Raw genomic sequence first — 24,265 nt, forward strand, 5'->3', positions numbered from 1 at the left:
ATCTCACATGGACGCTGAGTAAGATTGACAGGTTTCTTCTCTGAGCTGAAGTGAACCTCTCGCCCTGAGTGTGTGTGTAATGAGAGACAGGTCTTATGACAAGCACTAATCAGCCCAGACTCTTGACCCTGTGGCGGTGAGGCTGACACGAGGGAATACACCCCGGCACTGCTAACAGCTCCCCTGACCTGTGTGTGTGTGTGTGTGTGTGTGTGTGTGTGTGTGTGTGTGTGTAGAAGATGAGCATGTGTCATTTCAGGTGATGGAGACATCCCAGGAATGACTTCACATTCAGTTCAATCACGCAAGATGTGAATATTTTTTTAATATGTGTAAATTTTCTAAGGGTCCTACAGTTCTACAAGTCTGTATACTAACTATGAAGCTACAGCTAGCAGCCAGTTAGCTTAGCTTAGCAGTAAGACTTGAAACAGCTAGCCTGGCTCTGCCCAACGGTAACAAAATCTTTCTACCAACACCTCTAAAGCTCTGTTTTGGTTGTTTGTTTCATTTACGTGTTGGACTACTTCTTTGCCAGGAACACTAACTTCCTGGAGTCTCTGCTGGAGAGCCCTAACCAAGAATTAGACTAATAAGACGAGCACATAACCGCTCCAGAAAGTGGTGAATTGTTGTTTTCCGCTTAATTTTTTTCTATAGTTTTAACAAAAAACAAACAAAAAGTGTTTATGCTAAGCTAACCAGTTGCTAGCTCCAGCTACAAATATTCCTATTCCTCCGCCATGATTTTTAATTTTGCCAGAAATACAAATCTTCTGCAAGTTGTTTCAGCGATTACAAAGATGTAACATGAAGGGAGTCAACCGATGTCAATCATGATGAAAACTGCTTGTTAAATAGGAAAGTAGAAATAGAGCAGAAAAACTGCTTTGTTATGTTTCTCAAACTTATTCTCAAATAATCCAGACATTTTTAAGACTGGAAGCTGGTCATAGCATTACTGCATGAGTACCAATGAGTGCTTGAGATTTATCATGCTATGCGTGTGTGCGCGCATGTGTGCTGGCTCATATTACTGTCACGGTGACACTCAGCAGGAGTGACAGTGGCTTTCTAGGAGTATTATCAGTACTGCTGATAAGAGCGGCTGTAGCCTCAGAACACACACACTCCCACCTCCTTACGCAGTGAATCTACAAAACAAGCATCACTAGATGTACTGATCCAGGTGTGTTTATTGTTATCCAGAGTGCACTGACAGACTAGTACAGACATACAGCACAGACAAGAGTGAGCATTCAACAGGAAACAGAAAAGAAACAAAAATCTGATCCCACTGTGATGTTTATGTCTGACAAAGAGGGTTAATATGTGAAATATTGACCTGGTAATTTAAAGTACCTGCCAGTTAACGTGTATTAATCCGCAGTGCAGTGGTGTACAACACATCTACAGTGGAGTGATTATCTGTGTATTGTCAGAAAAATGTATTAAGATGCGTTTGTTACTATAGGCTCCAGTAAGTCTCGTCCCCATTATACAAGAAGTGATACACGGCATGTAGTGTGACCACGGAAATGTTTCTCACATGATTCAGTCATTTTTCATATTACAAAATCAGCATTAAGGTCTGCGTGTCAAGTTAGCAAAACAAACAGAATCAAATGAAAAGGATTTGATTGATGAGGCAGTAAGTGATTGACATGTTGGACATAGTAAAGGCTTCAAGACCTGGGTGTACCTTTCAATCATCTATTCAAAGGTATATTTACAGGACACACGTTATTTATTGTTCCATAGATTTTTCATTGTATTAAATATATTACATAAATCATGTTCTTACATGCAGAAAACGCAGTGTTGTACAGTGCAGAGTTTCCTCTGATATTCATAAAAACAAGTACTATCTGTAAAAGGGCTGGTTTCAAATGTGAGGTTCAAGCCTCATCCTTCTTTATTCCTTCTTGAATGAATGAATGACACACACTCACCGTCCACACGGGGAGAAAGCTTACACTCTCTGTTAAACTTGCCCTTTTTCCAGCTATGATCTATTAAATAATTCAATTTCAATACAACTAAATTCTTCACTAAACAACAAAACCTCCTACCTCATAGTATTTTGTTCATTTACCTTGCATAGTGTCCATCTCTTTTACTGCATATGTGGGTTGGTTGGCAGTAAAAGGGGTTGGGGTGGGGTGGGGGGGGTTCACGACTACGTTTACATGGCTCATGAAAAAGAACATTCCACTAATATTTTACATGCAGCCGTGCATACTCTGAGTCATCCGCCTTCTTGAAAGCTGCCAGGTGATATTAAAGTCTTTCATGACATTTAAAAGTCGCTGCGTTTCTCCTTATGTGCATGCGTCTTTACCACAGCCGAGCAAACTGTTGGCTATGCAACGCACAGAGCTGACCGTAAACAGAGAAGAGGTTGTGTGTCGCAAACTGCAGTAAAATATTCTGCATGCTCTGTATACATGTCCAAGGAACGCTCCTAAAACCCAAATAATATTGGCATAACCCACGTGTCTCAATTGGAAAAGCTCCATTAAGAATAAGGCCTGATTTAGAGGATCCGACTATGCTGTTTACATGACCTGTGTAAAATTGGGAATATTGTCAGATTCGGAATAATAGTGGAATATTACTGTGCATGTAAACGCAGTCAGTGTCGTAGGAAATGAGATGTCATATCTGTGTGGAGATCAGAGCAACACAATCTCTGCATCAAAAAAAAAAGCTCAACCTGTCTCACTCACAGCTAATCTCAGTGGGCTCCATGAGGAATGATCTAAGTGTTATACATGGCGATAAACTGAGCGTATTGCACGGGGGTCTTCAGGAGAGGTGACTTAGGTCTGTGTCAGTTTGAATGGCAAACATGCAGTGCTTCATGAAAACACAAGAACGTCACCTCCCGCTCTCCGTCGTGTCATTTTGGCTTACAGCTACTGTACGAGGAGTGTAAAAGCAACAATGTTGTAGTGGATCATCACTCGGTACCAGCACTTTCTGTAGAAATTATTGCACCACACATTGTTTTAAGTTCCCTGCACCATAAAGGTTGCACAGTAAACCCTTTATGTGATAAAGAAATGAGCAATTTACAAGGAAGGTAATACTGCTTCTTGGCAAATTCCACACACACACACACGCAGGCGCGCGCACACACACACTGACAAGTACACAAAATGGGAGATGTGTGCAGAAATGCATTATCTGTATTTACTGTACGAGTTCATTTGGGACAGCCAGTCTCCCAGCATGCAACTCTGGTTTCTGCAGTCCCACAATGCACGGCGTCTATTTGGCCCAGTCCACTCTGGCAAAAAAAGGGTGGGATTTGATATCATCCACACCTCCCACACCCGCCCCCAGCCTTTCCATTGGGTTGTATTGGAGCAACTACATGGGAGGACAAGACAGAGACCAAGAGAGAATAATTAAGTGTATATAAATTCAGTCATCACGCACTCAAAATACTTTTTTAAGGAATAATAAGTGATGCCATAATGTCTGCACATCCACTCCTTCACACCGGATTCATGGCAGATTTGTGCCACATTAGGCAGAAACAAATCCATGCTAACCACATTAATATACATCTGAAGATTACCAGTGCTGAGGATTTGCAATTGGCTTTAAGACATTAGCTTGGGTCAAGCTCTATGTGTAGGATGCGCGCTTATCTGTTATTATCTGTCAGAAAAATACATCTACTCTTCGTCAGTTCACGTAGTTACAGTGAGCTCTGGTTTTTAGCATCTTTGGTGAGGAGGTCTCACTGCGGTCACGTCCGTGCTGCTCTTCCCAGACATCACTCCTCTATCTGATAGGACTGTGACGTCTCTTACTCTCATGTTTTGTCGATGAAGATACAATTTTTGTAAGCAACACCTTTTTTTTGGTCTGTTGAGCCACTGTAGAAGGTTGTGGCAACCCAGGTCTTCGAGTGTGTTAAACTCAAACAAACCATTAAAACTCTTGTAGGAAATTACTCATTGTGCATCTTCTGCATAAGCTGGGTAATTTTAGATATTGCATATATGTATTTTGCTAAGCTCTGTCGAGGTTGAATTATTATTGTGTTTACCAACCAGTGACAGAGAGAAGTAACTTCAATTTATCTACAAATCTAACTCAGTATTACTTTAATAATAGCATGCAACATGCAGGATTCACACTCACAAATCCCCATTTAAGAACAGCAGTGAATTACTCACGTTCATGTTTCATGTTTCATCATCTTTTTGAGGTGGGGAAAATCTATTTGAGTGAGCCACTAAATTATATTCTGTTCTTGAAATGTTGAAATATCAACACACACACTGGCAGCAGCCCAGTAGACTCTCACCTGCTCCAGCAGAGATCTGGCCTCCTCTGAAACAGACTCGGGGATGTTGAGAGCGGTGTGGCGACCGATTCCTGCTGGATGGCACCGCAGCAGAGACTGTACAGAGGGAAGGAGGGGTGGAAAGAATAGATAACTATCAGTGAAAACAAAGAAAACCGAGAGCTAAAGGGACAGATACGCCGACACCCGCAGTGCAAAGGTCAATGCGAGAGCACCAGGACTGGACAAATAGGAGGAGACCAAAGAGCCCGAGCACCTGAAACAACACTGATCACACCAACTACAACAAGGCAGTGACTCAACTACTGTTGCTCTTTCTTGGAACTGCTGTGCGTGTCACAGAAAGAATGACATGTTTATACATTATACATCATTTACACTGAGCAGCGTTACTGGAAGGGCCAACAGTCAAGCAGCAGTAAACATGAAGCCGTTTGTATTTGTTTCTAGAGTGAAATGTAACCAGGTCAAACTGTCAATTACAAGGAATTGATGCACTCACAGAGGAATGAAAAAAATAAAAATAAAAATCTCCAAAGTGAGAGAAAGGGAGCGCAAGACCTGCATGTGCTTTTTCTAACCACAGACTGCAGCCCAATCGTTAAAATAATTGACAATAATGACCGTAATCACTACATGTTGCAACGGAACATCTTTCAGTGCATCAACACCTACAAAGTGAAAACGCTGGAGCAGAACGTGTGCGGCGAGAGAAAACTGTTTGTGTTGGGAGACCCTGTGTGTTTCCTCCATCAGTTAGGTCGGTTGCCTCTCTCTCTCTCTCTCTCTCTCTCTCTCTCTCTCTCTCTCTCAATACGTGCTGCGGGAGTTCTGGCTGGCTTCCTAGCCGCAGTCAAGACTGCTCCAGGCAAGATCTTATCCTGCAAGGATCAAGAGACACTATGTGTGCCTGTGTGTGTGTATACTTGCCAGCACTGTACCCAGACATAATCATCAAAGGAGACATCTGTGTGACTGACTTTTTTTTTTTCCCAGGTAAGTGGGTGTGTATTGTTCAACATAATAGCACTAACCTAACACCCCGACTCATGTTTGGGCCATTGATGGGAATCACTGATAGTTGATATGAAAATATGCCCACTGGCAATCAGTTAGAATTTATTCAAATTTAATAGACGATGAAAAATTGATGGGATGCTCCTGCACCTGCAATGGGTGTCGTGTGTGTGCCACTGTGAGCGTATTTGTCCTTCAAGAGAGCAGCAAGATATAATCAGCGTGTGTGCATGTACAGCATGAAAAGGCTCCTCTCTTCCCCCCATCTTAAAAGACTGTCGCTCAGACAGCCCTGATCCAGGACCAGCCGAGTTCCAGTGCCTTGAGAGCTGCGCTGGTCTTCACCTTCCACGCCGACCTCAGATTGGCGTGCTCAAAGCCCAGCGCTGCTCCAGGAGCCAGCAAAGAGGCCCGGGGAGAGCTGACCCCCTGGCCCAGCAGATGGAGCTCAGGCTGGGGGAGAAAGTCACACCGACACCCCTGGCACTCCCCGGGAACCAGGGTAAGAGACGGCAGCCAAGACGCACCTCACACACACTCCCACGCCACAAACAACTAACTCCACTCTACTCAAACACATACAGACACGCGCGCAGAATCACACACAACCTGGCATGACCATAAAGAGTGTGAGAGAGTTGAAAGCCAAGACACCTACAGACATCCCACAACACCTTAGCAACAAAGATAGTTTTTTTTTTGTGTCTACTTTTTGACTCACCGTGCCTGTCAGGAGCTCAAACAGGATGGCGCCCAAACTCCACCAATCGCACGCTGCCGTCTCCTCACTGATACCTCCCACCTCTGAAACAAGAGCGAAAAAGCAGGAGGACACTGAATTAATCAATGAATTAACAAGCAGAGAAATGGCTTATGTGCTGGGGAAGAACTCGGGGAAGAATAGCAAACTAGTGAATAGTAAAACAAACAAAATCACTGACTGATCCGAAGCTTCGAGGCTAAACGCAGAGGACCCCTTAGGTGATTACATCATTTTAGGTGTCTTGCTTTTAAACGCTTGACATTAAACACAGCATCAGACTGACATCTTGGATTATTTAATGTTTCACTGAATTGACACAATCAATTCAAAATGAGCACAAAAACATGGACACAGTCACACACAGACACACACAAACAAGTGTGTGTCTCATAAAAGGGTGATTTGCATAATAAAAAAGCAGTTAAATTGAGGAAACCGTCTGCTGCAACTTCACACCATCTGCATGACCTGACCTCAAACACACACACACACACACACACACACACACACACGCACGCACGCGCACACACTCACACACACACACCAAGAAATGTAAAGCAGGAACAAGTGAAAACAAATAGTATGTTTTTTTCTCGTTCCTGAAAATAATCTACCCGACAGACTATCACTTTCACTATCAATGGATCTGCTGATTATTTTCTTAATTAATCGATTCCTCCTTATCAGGAACAATGAATCAAAAATGTCACAATTTACTGAAGCTTATAGTAATTTTATCAAATATCTTTTTTTAGCTGTTGAACAGTCCAAACTGATTTTCAGCTGACAATTAAAAAACAAGAAAAGCAGCAAACCTTTTGCTTGAAAACACTGTTAAAAACTATTGAAAAAAGTAACAATTAAACAATTATCACATGGACAAATTGTTACCACAGACCCTGATGACAGTCTGTCAATGAAGGTTTTGTCTTGACAACCAAAACTTATGAAAGGCTCTTAATCATTTGCCATCTCTTCCTTTTCTAAAATCCTCCCTCTCTGGTCTAAACACACTTTAAAACACATAAACTACACAAACATAACGACCACAAAGACCATCTCAAGATGAACACTTCATAAGAGGCCTGTCCACCTTCAGTCTGGCTGCACGTTCTGCAGACTGATCCACAGCCAGTCTGACAGCCAGCTCCATGGAGGGCTGCTGGGACTGCGCGTGTGTTTTAAGTAAGACACAGAAACCAAGAGTGATGCCACAGTCAAAAGTGTGTTGGTGAGAGTGTGTGTGCGCTAGCTCCGCTGGGTACCAGATGGCCTCTTGTGCCGCTCAGCTTCCCTCTGCTCTCTCCACAGGGCCGGGACCTGGGGTCACGGCTGTGTGTGCCCAGAGACCAGGCTCCTCAGCTGAGGGAGCATAAGAGACAAAGACCCTCATCTCCTAGAGGCTGCTGGGAACTCCAGGGGTCTGCGCGGCTCTCTTGCAGCTAAGGTTAGAGAGGGCTATGATACGAGTTGCATGTTTCGTATACACACACACACATATACATACACATACAGCCAACTGAGCAACCAGTCTTCAGGGCTCCCCAGGACTACTGTTTTGACAGCCAAGGAGAGAAGATCGTCATTGAACGGACCAGTGATACCTGCGTAGTTATGCGCTGGAGGGGAAATACTGGACACGCACACACTCACGCACACGTCTCAGAGCAAGGTCGATGTCATCACAATGGATTAATGTCTAAGGAGCTGCAGGGAGAGTACAGTGGAGCTGGCTACACTTACCGCTCTGTCAGAGTGAGGCAGGGAGAAAGGGAGATAGAGAGAAAGAGGATGGGAAGGCAGAATTAACTGGATCCCCACCACAGGCCATGGGTCATTCATACCCCACCGTTACACTGTGCGATGTGTACATTTTAAAATCCGACCACACCTCCACTAACGTGCTTTCTTGAACAGCACATGAGAAACTTTAAAATGAATCACGGGAATTCTAAGAAAACAAAGGGATACTGAGAAGTTCAGATACAACAATACAGCGTGTTCACCTCACGGCCTCTTCTTCTTCCCTTTCCCCTCAACAATGCAGTTCCCCCTTGCTTTGTATCTTAATCACACTCCATCTCCTCTCTCCTGGGGGCCATAAGGAACTTTCTCTCTTCTCCTCTTAGACCGACTTCCCTAAAAACTTAACCGACAGTCATTGTTGAAAGAGGAAGTAAAGTGTGCGCAGGTAGGAAGTAAGGAGGGATTGGTGTGTGATGTTCCAAGACTGTGTGTGTATGCGTGTGTGTCTTATGAGCTGGGGAGGCTCAGTTGAAATGGTGCCAATTGTTGATAAAACCAAAAAGTTCTGTATTTAAACACTACAACAATGACTCATCTTCACTACGAGGGAAGATAAAAATAATCAAATCATAAAATAGAAGCACTTTCAGGGCGCAGTTTCTTACTTGAAAAGCTTTTCAAACAATGAGATGACGGCTCCGCGTCAAAAGGGGAACTAAACTTTATCTTCCATTAGATCGTGCCATAGCGGAGCAGGTAAAAAAAAAAAAAGAACAAAAACACAAGTATGATGATGGAGTCCTCAGTTACCTCAGAGGGGAAGAATATTGAATTTCCCTTTTCTTAGACGCTGAAGATAATCGGTTTCGGCCTTGCTTCCCTCTCAACAGAACAATAAACAATTCCCATTTCTGCTCAAATTAGGTTGCGTCACGGTCACTCGACAGCTTTTTTTTTTTTTTTTTCCTTATTAGACAAGAAAACATTAGCCATCAGATGTTTATGAATAGTGATGAAATGGTGAGAAAGTCAACAAGCAGAAGCGCAGAATAAATAGATGAATACCCTGCCACAGTATTTTCCAAGTCCACTCCCGTGTTATTTGGGTGTGAATGTGCGCATTTCAAAAAACATGTTTCCCTTCTTCTTGCACGCACACACACATACACACACACACACACACATACGGTCACAGCAGGCGCCCTGCTAGCTTTCTGGCAAACAGTCATAAATCTGTCATCAGGAATGAAGCCATCGCTAGAGCTGACCCTGTCTGGATAAACAGCAATACATAACAAGGGCAGGAGAGACACACACTCACTAACCTCTGCGTTAGTGTGTGTGTGTTCACAAGCACATACATCTACAGATAAGTGCACGGACCAAATGTAGGGTTAGCAGGTAAATACAAGCAAGCAGAATAGGCGAATGCCATTGCTTTGTAATAAGTGTGCTCCCACATTTACAACAACAACAACAACAACGGAAGATGGACATATGAGACACATAAGAAAAGAGAAAAAGTTGCCAGTGGCTGAGTAGGACAGTCAGTGGATGTTGAAGTGGCGCTATCACTTAACAACAGCTTAACACACCCCCTGCTGGCTGATTATACGTATTACATCCATTGATCCACATGGGAGCAACAGTCGTTTAACTGACAAGACCTTTCACACCTGGGCTGAGGTCATTCCAGTTCCTGGCTTTTCTCCCTGACATTTCACAGTTTTTACTGGGCATCTTCAGTCGTAAACCTGTTTTTAATACTTGTGTGGGCTGAATATAAAGCCACCCAAATGTCATTTAAAGATCCAATTGCGACAGGAGCTTCTGCAGATGACATGCAACTAATACATAAAGCCGAGTTTCTGAGTTGATTGTCTCCCCCAGCTCCTCTCAACATTCACAGATACTGTGTCCAACTTTGATTATACTCCGATTCGTCTTTAAACCAAACGGCATCTCAATTTTACAGCACTGAATGCATTCATTGATCAACCTCGACAACTTTGAAAGTGAATGAATTATTCATCATTCATTTGTAAAGTAACACATATTCAGCTTCTCACCTCTGAATAAGTGTTCATCTTTCCAGGTTTTATGTCATTTCAAAGTGAAAACCTTCCAGTTTTTTGCCTGCTGCTCAGATGAAATATGACATTTGAGGACAGCAGTTTTAAAAAATAATCAATAAATGATTTGATGGGGAAAACAACTATTATCCAGGACTGTCTTAACAACGCTTTAATAACTAACTGTAAGTCAAGTGTACATTTTTAAAATACAGAAATTGAAAACCCAATTCATTTTTCAATAGACGAGACTGTCCGGCACATTAAATGTCACCTTTCAAACCAAACATCCATGCTCTTAGACAAGTGTAAAAAAAAAAACTCTCACTACATATATTCACAAGAAAATTACAGCATTAATTAAACAATGACTTGAGTGGCAAACACGTCTCGGTTTTGCACTTAGACTCTGAGCCACATTATGCATAAAGCTCCTTGTGCTGAGCTTTACTGCTGTGTCTTTAGGTCATCTACTGCCAGCCACTATATGCCTCTATGTGCTTCTACTTCCATTAGTAGGCTTTTAAACATGCTGTTGCTAAGGGAATAAAAATGCACACTTTGGATATTAGACAGAGCATTTGTTGCTTTCAGATTTATTACAACAGTGGCATACTGTTATGTTCTAGTCACAAGGAGGATTTAAATCTGAAGTGACCTTCCTGGCTTGAGAGAGAGGATGAATATGAGTGATAATATAAGTGCGTGGGAGAGTGAATGGGTGTGAGGGCCATTGTGTACGTCTCAGAGTGTGTCCAGTGCTTCCAGCTAACACTTATCCACCCTGCATATTTAAGAAAGATGTAATTAAACACATCATGCATAATCCATCCAACAGCTGGAGTGTGAAGCCATGTGCTCAAAGCAGCAACATATTGGAAAACGCATCCGCCTATAGATGTCAAATGCGTGCGCACACAAACACACACAAAAACACACCCCCACCACACACACAGAAGTGCTAAGTAGGGACATGGTGCTGTAGTCTAGCAGCAGTTTGTTTTAGGCAGCTTGTAAACAGCATGCCAGAGCTGCCACAAGCCTGCTGGGGGCAACACATGAGGTTACCGCACAACTGGCTCACTGTTGCACAACAGCACACTCTACAGGACAACGACAGGAGTGCAACAAGATCCTGCTTCTTGAAACAGTGAAGCAAGAAAAACAAGAAATTTCTAATTCATCCTCAATATATTAACCACTGTGAGCATAAAATTTTAAATAACACTGCCATGATGATTTCTGGATGGATCCTTCAGATGACGTTCTTTTAGCCGTGAATTGGAAAAAGTACCTTTGTATATGGACTTATCGATCTCAGAGAGTCAAGAAGAACCAGTGCTCATGTGTTTCTACTGTCGCGAGTGGTCTCTGTACACTTGGATTATTCATGCTTGGCTATGAATGAGGGTTTTGTGGCCATGGGAAAGTGGCCTACTTATGGCCCCACATGCCTGCATAGAATTAACCCCACACAAATCTCCAAACTGACACACAAACACACACACAAAACGAGGTTCCTCATGAATTAAGTATAGAATGAGTGCATAAGAGACATCAGAAAAATAAAGCGTACGTAGCACGTATATGTGTATCTCACCTGGTGCACAGTACATATTGGCAATGGCCTCTTTGTCACAGGACTCCTCCACGTCACTCCAGCTACAAAAGTAGGTAAGCTGAACGTGGCCTGAGGAGAAAGGAGGAGACAGAAAGTGTTCAGCTCAAAGTGTATAACATTCATATCGTGCTCTGCCTCTTGTCAACCCCGTACAGTCAAGTGTCACTCTGACTGGCTACTTGTCAGTCTGACTCGCTACTTTTCAAACTGTTTACTCACCTTTCGAGCACTTCCTTCATCCGTTCCTTTCTGCCTCCCTACATCCCTCCGCGAGCTTTTCAAGCACGCAGCCCCTGCGATTACTCCTGTTTAGCGGCTACCCGTTAACGCTATCATTAGAACTAATGGTGTCATTAGGTAGCCGTGGCCATTAGCCTGGGCTAGCCAGACTGATGCACCACACTACGCCGTTGATGGGCCCTTTAGAACAATAATTACCACCAGGGAGACGAAAACAGCCACTCAGCTAATTAGACGCTTGTTGATAACGAGGTTGAGAGAGATGATTGTAGGACGACAAAAGAAGAAGTTGAGGGGGAAACTGTGACCTCCCGGTAAACCAACACTTTCGCCTCTGGAAGAGCCTTCATTTTAGCAGATTGAAAACATCATGGTTGACTACAGAGACAGTCCCTCAGTCAGACTTTCTGCTCTAAGACAGGAATAAGATCTTGATGTCATATAAGTTCTTACATTTTTGCTGGAGAAAACAAGCCAAAAAATATGACATGCACAGAGTACAGCAGCTTCAGACGGATGTGATTTTATGCTTGCTGTAAGAGAAATTTGAGCAGAACAAATATAATGATAAAGAATAAGTAAATAAAAAAACTCTCAATAGACCACCGGATAGCCTGTAAATCATTGCTCCTTCTGCAGCCTCTGTTCAGTGCATGACATTTCTAAATCAAGTTTATTGTAAGGTGACATCAAAATCTTCAAGAAGCATAACAAGATTTACTTAGAAGGTCCCTATTTTTGTCATTGGGTGCATGTTTTTGTTATAAAATATATGAATCCCTTGTTTGAGATCTCTGGTTAATAATACAGCAAGCAGATGTTTGCAGTCCCTCGGCCCATTCATGATAGAGGAAACCCAGTCTTAACTTTCTGAATTTAAACTGTATTGTAATGCTGCTCTGACTTTATATGTAACTTGCAATATTCCGGCTAAAATTATAAGAAAGAGTCTTAAAGTTTTTAAAGTTTAGGAGACCTATGGGACAGATGACAAGACAGTGGAATTTTACAGAACAAAATATTCTCAGAGGATTTCCTGTGTCCAGTGCTGTGTCATGAAAAAAGCTGTGGAGGTCTAACCTTGGTGGTTGAGCAGGATGTTGCTGGGGTTCAGGTCTCGACAGATGATGCCCTCTTGGTGCAGAGAATCCAGCGCTGCCACCATCTCCACGGCCCAGCATCGTACAAAGTCCTCCGGGATACGAGCTTGGGACGCAGCCAACGACAGCTCGTCCAGCTCTGCAAACAGCCGCGACACTTCTTTATCAAATTCGCTGCCACCTGTATTTCTAATAACTCTTGATGATTCACCATCGAGACCTAATAAACTCTCAACCGCCGCACAGGCTTCAGTCCCGTTTGTGGCTGGGACAGAGGCTGCGCTGTTGCCACAGGAGGTTGGAGCCAAGTCTGTATTTACTCTTGTACTGGCCTCTAGTTTCTCATTAAGCGAGTCAGTAACTGGAAGATCAAGGGGAAGGTCATTATTTTGGCATGCAGGGTGAACCACCATTTTGTCAGAGGCCTCTTGCCCAAACACCAAGCTGCAGTCATCCCACAGTGAGTTGAAGGGAGAGGAAGATGCAACACTGGTGTCACATGTTGCAGGGGCTGTATGTAAAGACGACAGCTCCTGCTCCAGCGGCTGCTCCTCCCCTTCCTCAGACTGGCTGTGAAGCTGTAAAACATCAGGCTGGATAAACTTCTGAGGAGAGGCTGTGGCCTCGAGGCCCAGACACACACCCGACGTCTCTAATTCCTCCTGTAAACAGTCTACAGTCCCACTCATTACAGGCAGATTGACCAAAAGGTCTGGTGGATGACCCTCATCCTCAACTGCTGCCTCTTGAAATGAGATGACAGGCACTGACTCATTGGAGCCTTTATCGCTACAGTCGAACCTCCAAAGCTCCGAGCTGTGGCCTTTGACCTCCTGAGCCAGCTCGGGAAGATCCTCTGTGACGTCCGAGCCCAGGTCGGATGTAGAAAAGATGCCGACCGGCTTGTGAGAGGGGCGCTGCTCTCCCAAGTCGAGACAGGCCACCTCGCTTGCACTGTCTTTGCTGTCAATACGGAAAAACTCCATAGGTGTGTGTTTGGACTGATCCAAAGACAGAGGCACAGCAGGGGACGGCAAAGGACTGAAGACGTCACTGTGTTCCTGTCCGTCGCCGCGGTATTGCTCAATGTCAAGGGTGTGGCCACTTTTCTCTGACGACTCGGTGAAAAAGCCAAGTTCCTGAGAGCTGATGGGTGAAGAGAGGCTGTCGTTGCTAAGCAGTGAGCGGCTACGCGAGGAAGTGGTGGTTGTCTCAATGGGCACTTCCAGTGACAACATTTCCTGTTCGCTCTTCTCTTCCTCCTCCTCTAGTGCATCTGGTTCTACTTTGTCTTGTTCATACTCGTTGCAAAGTGCCAAATAACTGTTGGTGCACTCTTCCTCAGAGGTGGCTCCAGAGTCTGACTGGGCCCCAATTTGTTCAATAAGCCTTGGAAGGAGAACAGTTTTCTGAGGAGACGTGATGAGGTCCTCCCCTTCCTTCTGCAGCTCTGAAACAGAATCAGAGCAAGCAACCGGTCCAGATCCAGAACTGACTGAATCTACATCCAGCTGTGGTATGGCATGTTGTGGCGAGTGTACAGCCACAGTGTGGCTCTTCTGGATGAAAGGGATGTCAAAGCTCTCCTCTGGGCTGGAATTCCGAAGGTACTTTCCAATGTGAGACCACAGCTTCCCGCCTAAAGATGAAAGAAACAGGGCATTAAAGACCAAGAAAAAAGGAGAGTGTCTCGAATCACAGCCACAAGCAGAAGTATTAAGAGGGTGAATTAGAAATTAAGAGAGAAAACTGCAATTTGTGGATAATTACAGCACATGTTTTTAGGAACTCAGCAATTTCACCTGTGTTTCAACTGGGGGAACCTTGGTCTAAATTTAGAACAGACCACAGTTTCCATCACCCAAAAAGCTCCTGCTCCGGGGGTAGCAGCAGTGAAAGTTGCTGCTGATGGTGTATTTATATCTAAACCACGACGAAAGTTATTTGAACGCAGTTATATTTTACGGCAGAAACAAGCCCAAACTAACCTGCTATGTGGAATGGCCCCTATTCAGACCCAGACACCCACAAATACACACACATTCCAGCAAAATGTTTTACCCAGACACTGTCCTGTATTTTCAGGCTGAAATACCACCTGCCCTGGGTTTACTGTAAGTCAGTTAGTTTATGATTTACCGGGCCCACTATAGGAGCCTCGAGTTGGGAAAAAAAAGCACAGGAGTCACCTTTCAGGCTGTGATAATTTCAGTTTTTAATGATGCTTTAGTGGTGCACAATACCAAATTAATTTGCAATTGTAATTGCAGGACTGGTTATCATCAACTTGGGACCAATGCTTAGTTGCCTGCGTTTGGTAACTGACTGAATACTGAGTGAATACGCAGGAACCACTTGTCACTATTTCCAAGGTGGATGACTTCCTGCTACGTGTCCAATTTACCTAATATTCACAGTTCTTCAGATGGTGTGAAAACACAGAAGAGACTTTTAGTTCCTGACTTTGGTTCCTGGGGCTCCTTAGTTACTGGGATGCTTTGGAAAAAGGGTCATTAGTTTCCACTTAGGAACAAGTAACCAAGGCAAATAAAAAGAGCCATCATGGAGCCAAATTTGGCTAAACAGGGTTGGTGGGCGTTTTAGGTTCCCAGTGTAATGTTAGCTTTTTGACTTGTTTCTGTCTTACAGACACACACAGACGCAGACACAGATACACACACAGCTGTAGTGTGAGCAATTGGAAGCCAGCATCTGTTGTGTGTGATGAGAATGGATAGGGAGTTCACAATGATGATAATGATAGCGGGGCAGCTCGATGGCTTAGAAAGTAAAACCATCCACATGTTGTTTTGTCCAATGTCACTCAGGTCACTGCCTCCCTGCGTCTGCCTGTCTATCCTCATTCAGCCCATCAGTTGCTAACAGCATACTATAGAATCACAAGGGGCAACCCTGGATTTTCGGAATCACAGAAATCAGATGTAACTGTGGTGAAACTATGCCTTTTCTGGCATTTGATTAGCTTTATTAGATCATGTCGAACAGCCCCATATGATAGCCAATACTGTCCACTAATAGTAGCACAGGGTGGTTATAGAGTGCGCCAGATTGAATAGGTTACAGGGCATTAAAAAATATGGCTGCATTTCATTGTACGCACTCACCCACACATGAGCTACACACACACATTCTAGAGTGAGTGGGATGTAAGGAGGCCCAGGTGTTGGCATAGCTAATGAAGCATGGCGCCACCTGGTATTCAGAATAATGACCTGTGACACACACCCATCTCTATCAAACATCTGTCTGGAACAAGGGCAGAGAGAGGGGTGGGAGAAGAGAGGAAGAGGGATCAGGCAAAGGAGGGGAAAAGACAGTTGGGAGACAAAGAAGACAAAAGAGGGAGGATGAAACTGATGAGCACGAGACGTGTGTGGCTTACCTTCAGCATACTGCAGCAAAAGGAAAACCGTATCTTCAGAGACGATGAATTTCCTCAGCTGCACCATGTGGGGCACAGAGTGAGGCATGATGGTCCTCTTGGTCCGCCCACAGTCACTGCTCTTCCTCAGACCCTGCAATAAGAAGGGAGAGGAGGAGGTGGTGAGTAATTAAAGGTGGAAAAAAAAATGTGCATTTAAGGACAGGAGGTGAAAAGGAAAATTAACCTAAATAAGGAGGGCATGAGAGGGGGAAAAGGAAGGTGAGTGTTTGAGTTTGTGTAGAATAAGCGTAAAAAAAAATAGAGGAAGGGAGTGTGGCAAAGGAGAAACCTCTCATTAAAGAGGTGCCAGCTATGCCCCATGGCAACCCAAAGTCACTGGATTCATCAAGCCACATACAGCGCGTGACTTTAACAGAGCCACACAAATCTATCAGCGCTACACGTTAAGTTCACATTGGCTGCGTGTGTGTGTAGGTATGGGGGTGTGTGTGTGGTGTGGTGTGGTGTGCACGTGTGTGTAGTCATCTGTGCCTGTGCTGTGCGTTGGCATCTGGCACACGTCTCACACCTGAGAGCAGAGGAGCTGACAGGGACAGGCCCATTAGAATCAATTACACCGGTCACACACAGGGGCTTCTGGCACACTTCACACTTACACTTACAGTCAGGACGACGAGGGTGGGCACTCACACACACACACACACACACACACACACACACACACACACACACACACTCTACACTTACTTTGAGGATGAACGTCTCTTGTGTTCTCTTGTCCATGACCAGAAGAACCTGTGATGGAAGAGTGCCATTAATTGCCAGGTATGAACAGACATACACAGTCTAAGATGATGTAGTGGTTATGTCCTCCAGAGCAGTGTTTTTCAACGACTGGGTCAGGGCACACATGAGGGTCACTGCAAGATAAATGTAGGTCCCTAAATTATACTAGAGAAATTGGCATTAACAGGTCGGATCCTGCTGTGTCGACCAAAGCAAGTCCCAGCCACATAACACTGACTGAAGGGAATATATAGCAGTGTGATGGTAAAAAAAAAAAAAAAAACAGGAAAAGGCAAAACCAGCTACAGAAAAAAACACCTCACACCTGAATTCACGAGTTCATTAATGGATGGCTTGATTGATAGAAAATTAAACAGCAACAATTTTTGATAATCTCATCAATAGTAATTTATCAATTATATTCAATTTTCTCTAATATAGAGATTTTCTGCTTTTCCGCTTTTTTTTAACAAAACAGTATCTTTAGAGTCTGAAGAGATTGCCTTCCTTGCATATGGGCAATCTGCCAATCACATGGCTCGTCAATCACATTTTTTGATCGTTTATCAGATGCAAAAACTCTTTAATGTGCTGAGAAATTTGAACATTTTGGAGCATGTGTTCCTTGAAAAGTATGTCACTACACAGCCGCGCCATGCTCCATAATGGACACAGTAATTGCTGGTGTGGCATCCCTACAGGAAGTCCCAATCCCTACTCATCTGTAAGCTCCTACCATCGCTCATTTCACTTTTGTTTACTTTCTCCCTCTGGCTCTTCCTAATATCTTTATTTCCTCCCTCCTTCCCTCTGACATCTCCATTGCTCTTCTGCTCCCTCCCCGTCTCAGGGGAGAGCTTGAGCATATGTGTGTGTGAGCCAGGCTGTGTTTGTGCGTACTGCGTACGTTTTGTGGGTGCATTCTCTCCATGTGACCCTGGCGGGGACCAAACAGGTGCAGGCTAAATGGATATGAATGGAGCTGTGAGTAAACAGAGTGGCAGAGCTAGCCAGGGCGCTAATATAATTAAGACACAAACATCAGGGAAGGGGGGAGGTGGGGAAGAGGGGCAGAGGGGGGGCAGTAGGGTGAGGATCTCTCTCCATCTGTCCCCTCTGTCCCCATTAAAAGTGAAAGGAGGAAGGAGGAGGAGGAGGAGGAGACAGGAGAGGAGAGGCGGGTCATTTCTGGATAGCATAGCTTCTGTGTTTTTTTGTTTTTTTTTGCTGTGTCTGATTTGTTTCTGACATATTGCAGATTTTGTACGCACCTCTGCGGAGTAACACATGTTGGTATGGTGTCAACATTTTCCTTGGGGTTTTGTGTGTGTGGAGGACGAGCATCATCGATTCAATGTTGTGTGCCGCTCTATGAGCTGCTTGCCAAGTCATTTCATGGCTGAGTGGTGAAGTTGCTTCGCCGGCAGCTGGTTGAGAGGACCAGCAACCTAAACTGACCTTGTGGTAGTCATAACTGACGCTAAACATACACACACTCAGCCCTTACCATACCATCCAGTAAATCCATTACGTTTTTATTGCCTCAGATAAACGAGATGGTTGAAGAAGGAAAGGACACAAGGAGGAGAAAACTGAAGATGAATGCTGTCCGCATTTATCTGGTCTGGGGAAATCATCAAATAAACGAGTGCCTGTCAGACTGGAGTGGAATTAGTTGATAGGACCGTGATTAACTGAGGGTTTTATCGGAAGAATTCTTCTATTCTGAATGTACCATAGAATTCAAGGAGAAAATTCTGATCAAATAAGGTGAAAAATTTAACACTGATCAACTTTTTTCTTTTACTCACTCTCAGCAAAAAAGACAAAATATTGATTATGATTATAAACGAAACATTAAAGAATTTCCAGACTTTTCAACAGTCAACTTACCTTATCTATGACCCCCAACACTCTGTAAGCTCTCAGCTCCTCAGATGGACTCTGCTGGCCTCCTCTGCTGGTGGACGGGCAGCACTGCGCCCCCAAAGCCTTGGAGGAAAAAAAGCATCATTAAAATATGATCATATTCATTACTGTAGGTGTCGTAACCTCTTACAAAATGAGATCCAAGGAACATGTGAAAAACAGCAACAGTCTGTGTAATAGTCAAAACAGTCTGCGAATATCACAAGGCAGACGATGTCTCATACAAACTCCCTCAACTCCCTCTCTTTTAGCTCTGATTTTGGTCTACAGTAGTGCTTGAGAGACGCATCTGGGGTTTTAGCTGCTAAATGCTCCACAACTTTCACTGCCATTTGGGGTGAGAGTGAACCAGAACAGTAAAGTTGCAGGTCAGACAGCTAAACAATAAGCTGAAACGCACTATAAAGCTCTGTAAAGAAGAGCGGAGCTGCACATTCAGATGATGAGTCTCTGTTGGTTAATCACATTTTCACATTGTTCTCTGTTGTCATTTTATAAATTGTATTATAAAAATATCAATTACTTTGGACTGCCAATGTCCATGATGAAAAGACAGGTTTAACAGTTTTCAACGCAGACTTGCTGTGATGTTTTCATCAGTAATAAACCCAAAAGCACCCTGATATACTGCCTCAAGTGGTTTGAGGACCCTGGTGGATGCATACGTATAAAGTACATTTGCATAATCTAACACAGACAGCATGCAGGCCAGCGACATTTCCCTCCCACTCACCACTGTCTGTGTTGATCCTTGACCCATGTTGCTTCTCAGATGCTGACTGGATATCTGCTCTGCACGCATCAGATACTCTGCGGTCTTCTTTTTCACCGCCTCTCGCCGCGTGGGACTGGGCTCACCTGAAAAGTAGTGGGTGAGATCAATGATTTTTCTTTACGAAGCAGCTTTCATAAGTGTGGGGTTAAAAGTTTCTGTACTAGAGTGTACAGATGTATCGCCTGTGAAACACTGAGCTAACCAGGGAGTCCGCTTAGTTCTGAGTTGGAGTTAAATTAATTTATTTTTAGCTTACTTCATCAAGTAAAGGAATTTTAAAACAGAACTGAATGATTCTGGCTATACTGCATGTGCACTTGAGTAACTGTCCCTCCTTTCTTTAACTTGGGGAACCAGAGTAAAGAAAGATTTGAAAACGACTCTTGTAGGTATAGATGTATTTTTGTTTTATTTTTTAAATGGCACTAACTGGAGACGGCTGGCCTAAGAGAAACATTAGTCTGTCCCAAACTGACCTTGCACTCCTTGCAGCAGCAGATCCACTCCGCTGCGGTAGCAGGAGAAAGCTGCCTGGAAGTCCTGCTCTTTCTCCTTCTGTACAGCCAAATGGATGAGCTCACTGGCTCTGTCTAGATAGTCAGACTTCACGTCCTTAGAACTGCCACCACTGGCTTTCTTCAGACTGCCAGAGAAGAGCGGCGTTCGGCCTGACCAGCTGACCTCTGGGTTAGGGGCTGAGGAGGCAGGGACGGGGGCAGGAGATGGGGTGCGGCGTTCATGCAGGGAGGGCAAGCGAGGACTGCAGCTGCTGCTAATGTTGGTGGCTCCCCCCTGTGGCTGGTTTGGGGAGGTGCGGCCTGAGGCCATGCCATCATCCAGCCCAGCCAATGAGTCTGTATCCACAGCCAGGGAGGTCAGGTCGCTGTCACTGGACGGGCCTGAAGAGGAAAAACAATGCTAGGGTCAAAACACACAGATACATACAGCATAAACTCACCCAATAATAAGTCTATATACGATTCTATAAAATATAAGAGCTGATGTATATGAGTGATGTTTTATGCATAAACAAACTTTACCTCCATACTCAGATGTGATTGTCAAATCATCTGCACCACTGATGTCTCTTTGAACTGAAGAAACAGGCAAACATCTGTGAACTTGTGCGAATTAACAGTCATTGTAATTTAAGAGTCAGAGATTTTGTGTCATATTACCGTCAGAGCTGCAGTCTGATAAACTGTCTGCCAGGAAGTCAGAAAAGGGCTCAGCTGGTCCAATGAGCTCCGAGCCGTCGTGGACTTCACCCCCCTTGAAAGCAATTAAAAACACTGCAGCTCATAGTCTCTCTGGGAGTATGTTTGTGTTTGTGTATGTGTGTGTCAGGGTACCTTGAAGAAATCTTGGATGTGCTGACTACTATAGAGAGCAGGGATATTGGCAGAGAACTGCAGCAGATCCTCAGAGCACTGTCTTCTTTCCTCAATTACTGAGTCATCAAAACGTCCTGCACATCCATACATAGACATAAAGATACATACACACCAAGTGAGACTGACTGAGTGGTAACAATGAGCTGTCTTAAGAGGGCAGAGTCATCACTACTTCTCCATGGTTCAAATGTCAAGGATTTCTACTCTTATAGAGAAGATTTTTAACACTAGCAACCACATGTTAAAGTACCAGAAGACCATTAAATAAACAAATAAATCAAACAGGGGAAGAAGGCTCAATAGACCTAAAAAAAAAAGACATGCCTTTGGTCTCTTTATCTTTATCAGGACTTCAATTAAAGGTGTTTTGGGAAATCACTTTCTTACCAAAAACTTTGGCCCTGGCAAAGGGAGGAAACAGCTCCGACTGGCTACATACATTCTTGTGCAGCTGCCAGAGGTTTTGATGAAGCTTCCGGAAATCACTGTACCTCTTCCATACTGTTATCTACAGAAAGAGAGAGACAGAAGAGAGATAGATGAAGATGAAGAATTGGGGAATCTGTAATTTTGTGTTTGAGGACGAGTGAAGCTTCACCAAATGGATCAGATCAATTGTGTTTAACAAACACTGCTTCAAGGAGTCACTTGATTTTGTACTAGTCTGTAAAAGATTCTCATTATCACTTTTTACATCTTAAAATATCTGAATCAGTCAAATGTTCATTAGGTTTTGTTAAAGGCTTAAAAACGTAAACTATAGAGCTCCATAGCCTGAAACTATCATGAGTCAAATGTTAGCTTTTGCTCTTATGCGACACGTACAACAATCTTACTTATATGACAAGCTAAGTCATCTCAGAGTCATCTTGTGCAAAAGAACTTACAGTAAGTCACAACATTCACTCACAAACCTGGATGAAGTAGTTCCTTACTCAGTGGGATAAAGCAAAGCATAATGGCCCAATGTTGAGAGGCAAGTTGAGTTTGCTAAAAGCCAGCTGCTGCTGGAAAAACTGGACTGAGCACCACTCCCAAGCAGGAGCACTGCTCAAGAATGGAGGTATGTGTTTCCAGGCCAAACTCTTTCACTGTCTCTTAGACATGCAGTAATTGACATCATCCCTTCTGCATTAGCGCTGTTTCCAGGCTACACTGCATTCCTAAGTGTGTGTCCAATACATGTGTTTAATACCACGTGCTCATGGATATGTTATGTGAAATAGTTAAATGTTCTGTAAAAGACAAAACAGCTGTTGTGAGCTAAGATACAACAGTCATTCGTTGATATTTAATCTTTGAAAAAGCCTGGGTGTCAGTATTCTGACAGAAATACAGTGAACCAGAAAAACGAAGCTTTGCTTTATAAAATCTTAGAAACATCGAGTCACACACAGCTCACACACCCTCTTACCACAAATTTACCGTGGCACTTTCAACTTTTATAGGTCTTTTATAAGTCAATTTATAAAATTGCATATTTTGAAGTGTGTAATTAGACTGGTCTTGAAAGGTCTAAACCAACTTAGTCTGTGATAATAAAGAACTTACTCTCTTTACATAATAGCAGTGCTTATCTTCCAACCTTGTTAGGAAAAATTCCTCCCAAAACATTCCATGAAACTCCCTTCTTTCAACAAAATCAAAAGTCACCAATGCTTTGCATTCTCACAAGTTCACAATATAAAAATAACAGCTGCATGTCTTACCTCTTGGACATCCTCTGGGTTCTTCCTGGAGATGATCTGTGTGGAGGAGGGAGAAGTAAACTCAAGGACATGTGAATGATTCCTATCTAAAAGTATGTTGATGCTGTTTTGCTGCAAAGACTTTCTTGCGAGGCTGGGACAAGTATGAGCGGGGACACAGCTCCAAGTGCGACAATGAGTGCATTATATAGGGAATGACGGAAGCCTTGAGTGTAAGAACGAGACATCACCAACATTCATAACAAGCAGGAAGGCAAGCAGGCGTCTGTCCAGACCGATGAAACTTGAAGTGTGTCTACATATCTGTTAAATCATTCCACACACTGGTTAACTGGAGATCTGACAGAATTGTGGATGAATAATTGAATATGTCTATCAATTTCATAATCAAAGGACTCACTTCTCTGTACCAGCACTTGATCTGTGAGTCGCTGTGTATTAGTAAATGGAACAGGGGCCCATTCTTACAGATTTAAGTCTAATTATGCAAAACCACTGGTTAACATGTCTGTTTTTTTTTTCCAAACTTGAATAATTTTCAGACTCTGGTAGCTTCTTACTCTGTGAGACAGATAAAGGGTATTTAAGATACTGATATGTAACTTAGGTTATGAACCCAGGCTTTGAGACTTCTCCATGCCAGCTTAAACGGTCTGATGTGGCCATTAGGATGCCTCACAACTTCCATTACTTTCTTCAAGGCATTTCTCAGGGAAACCTGCCTCAAAACAGAATGACAATATGAACCAGCTCTCTATTTAACATTAAAGTTTGGAAAGATTTTTGTCGTACGTAAAGATGTTTAACATTACCCCCTTAATGTTCGTCTATCGTAACGCTACATATGCGACTAACTACGCTAGCTAGTTAGCTATGTAGTGGTTAACACCAGGTTAACACATCGTTTAGGTCGGATTCAATCAATCTGGCTAATGTAAGTTAGCAGGAAGACAACCCCTGGGGGTAAAATAAAGAAAACATTTAAAACTACTGGCAAGTCTGAATGCGTCTATGGCGTTTACAAAAGCTGTTGCCATTGCCAGCTAATCCTCAAGAGGTTAAAGAAACGTTACTTGTGTTTGCATCATATTAGCTTAGTTAGCATAGCTCAAGCTACACAGCTAGCCACAGCTAACAACATCTAGCATTAGCCTTGCTGTCATCCTCTATTCACTTACCCTTGCGGTGACTTTGTACACAGTATAGCCTTTCTGGTGCTTTTTAGGATCCGTGACAGTATAAAACCGAGCGAGTTCTCCTCTGTCCCGCTGCGATATCATTCTGATAATGACAACATTGCCAAAGATACCAGCCAGCTAGCCGTACACATTCATACCCTGACAGTACAATGACAGGCAGGCAAATGTATTAGAGCTCCCCCTT

General features: G+C 43.5%; 1 protein-coding gene across 1 annotated transcript; it reads right to left on the reverse strand.

The window, feature by feature from the left end:
* Positions 1-1,174: 1,174 nt before the first annotated feature.
* Positions 1,175-24,250, reverse strand: rps6kc1 (ribosomal protein S6 kinase polypeptide 1). Its single transcript, XM_076756184.1, has 16 exons — positions 24,061-24,250; positions 22,883-22,918; positions 21,561-21,681; positions 21,132-21,247; positions 20,958-21,051; positions 20,820-20,873; positions 20,256-20,678; positions 19,738-19,862; positions 18,969-19,067; positions 17,037-17,084; positions 16,287-16,419; positions 12,864-14,522; positions 11,523-11,612; positions 6,063-6,145; positions 4,325-4,420; positions 1,175-3,375 (listed from the first exon to the last, which is right to left on the reverse strand). The coding sequence occupies exons 1-16, from the start codon at positions 24,160-24,162 to the stop codon at positions 3,274-3,276; spliced, it is 3,381 nt and encodes a 1,126-aa protein (XP_076612299.1). The 5' UTR covers positions 24,163-24,250; the 3' UTR covers positions 1,175-3,273.
* Positions 24,251-24,265: the final 15 nt, after the last annotated feature.

This window comes from Chaetodon auriga, chromosome 18 (genome assembly GCF_051107435.1).
Source record: "Chaetodon auriga isolate fChaAug3 chromosome 18, fChaAug3.hap1, whole genome shotgun sequence".
In the NCBI taxonomy this organism is placed as follows: domain Eukaryota; kingdom Metazoa; phylum Chordata; class Actinopteri; order Chaetodontiformes; family Chaetodontidae; genus Chaetodon; species Chaetodon auriga.

Excerpts from the sequence above, each read along its gene's own strand:
- rps6kc1 (XM_076756184.1), bottom strand. The coding sequence starts at position 24,162 with ATGATATCGCAGCGGGACAGAGGAGAACTCGCTCGGTTTTATACTGTC. Across the intron at positions 21,682-22,882 it reads ACCCAGAGGATGTCCAAGAG|ATAACAGTATGGAAGAGGTA; the intron begins GTAAGACATGCA and ends CTCTTTCTGTAG. Across the intron at positions 6,146-11,522 it reads CAATATGTACTGTGCACCAG|AGGTGGGAGGTATCAGTGAG; the intron begins GTGAGATACACA and ends CTCTTGTTTCAG.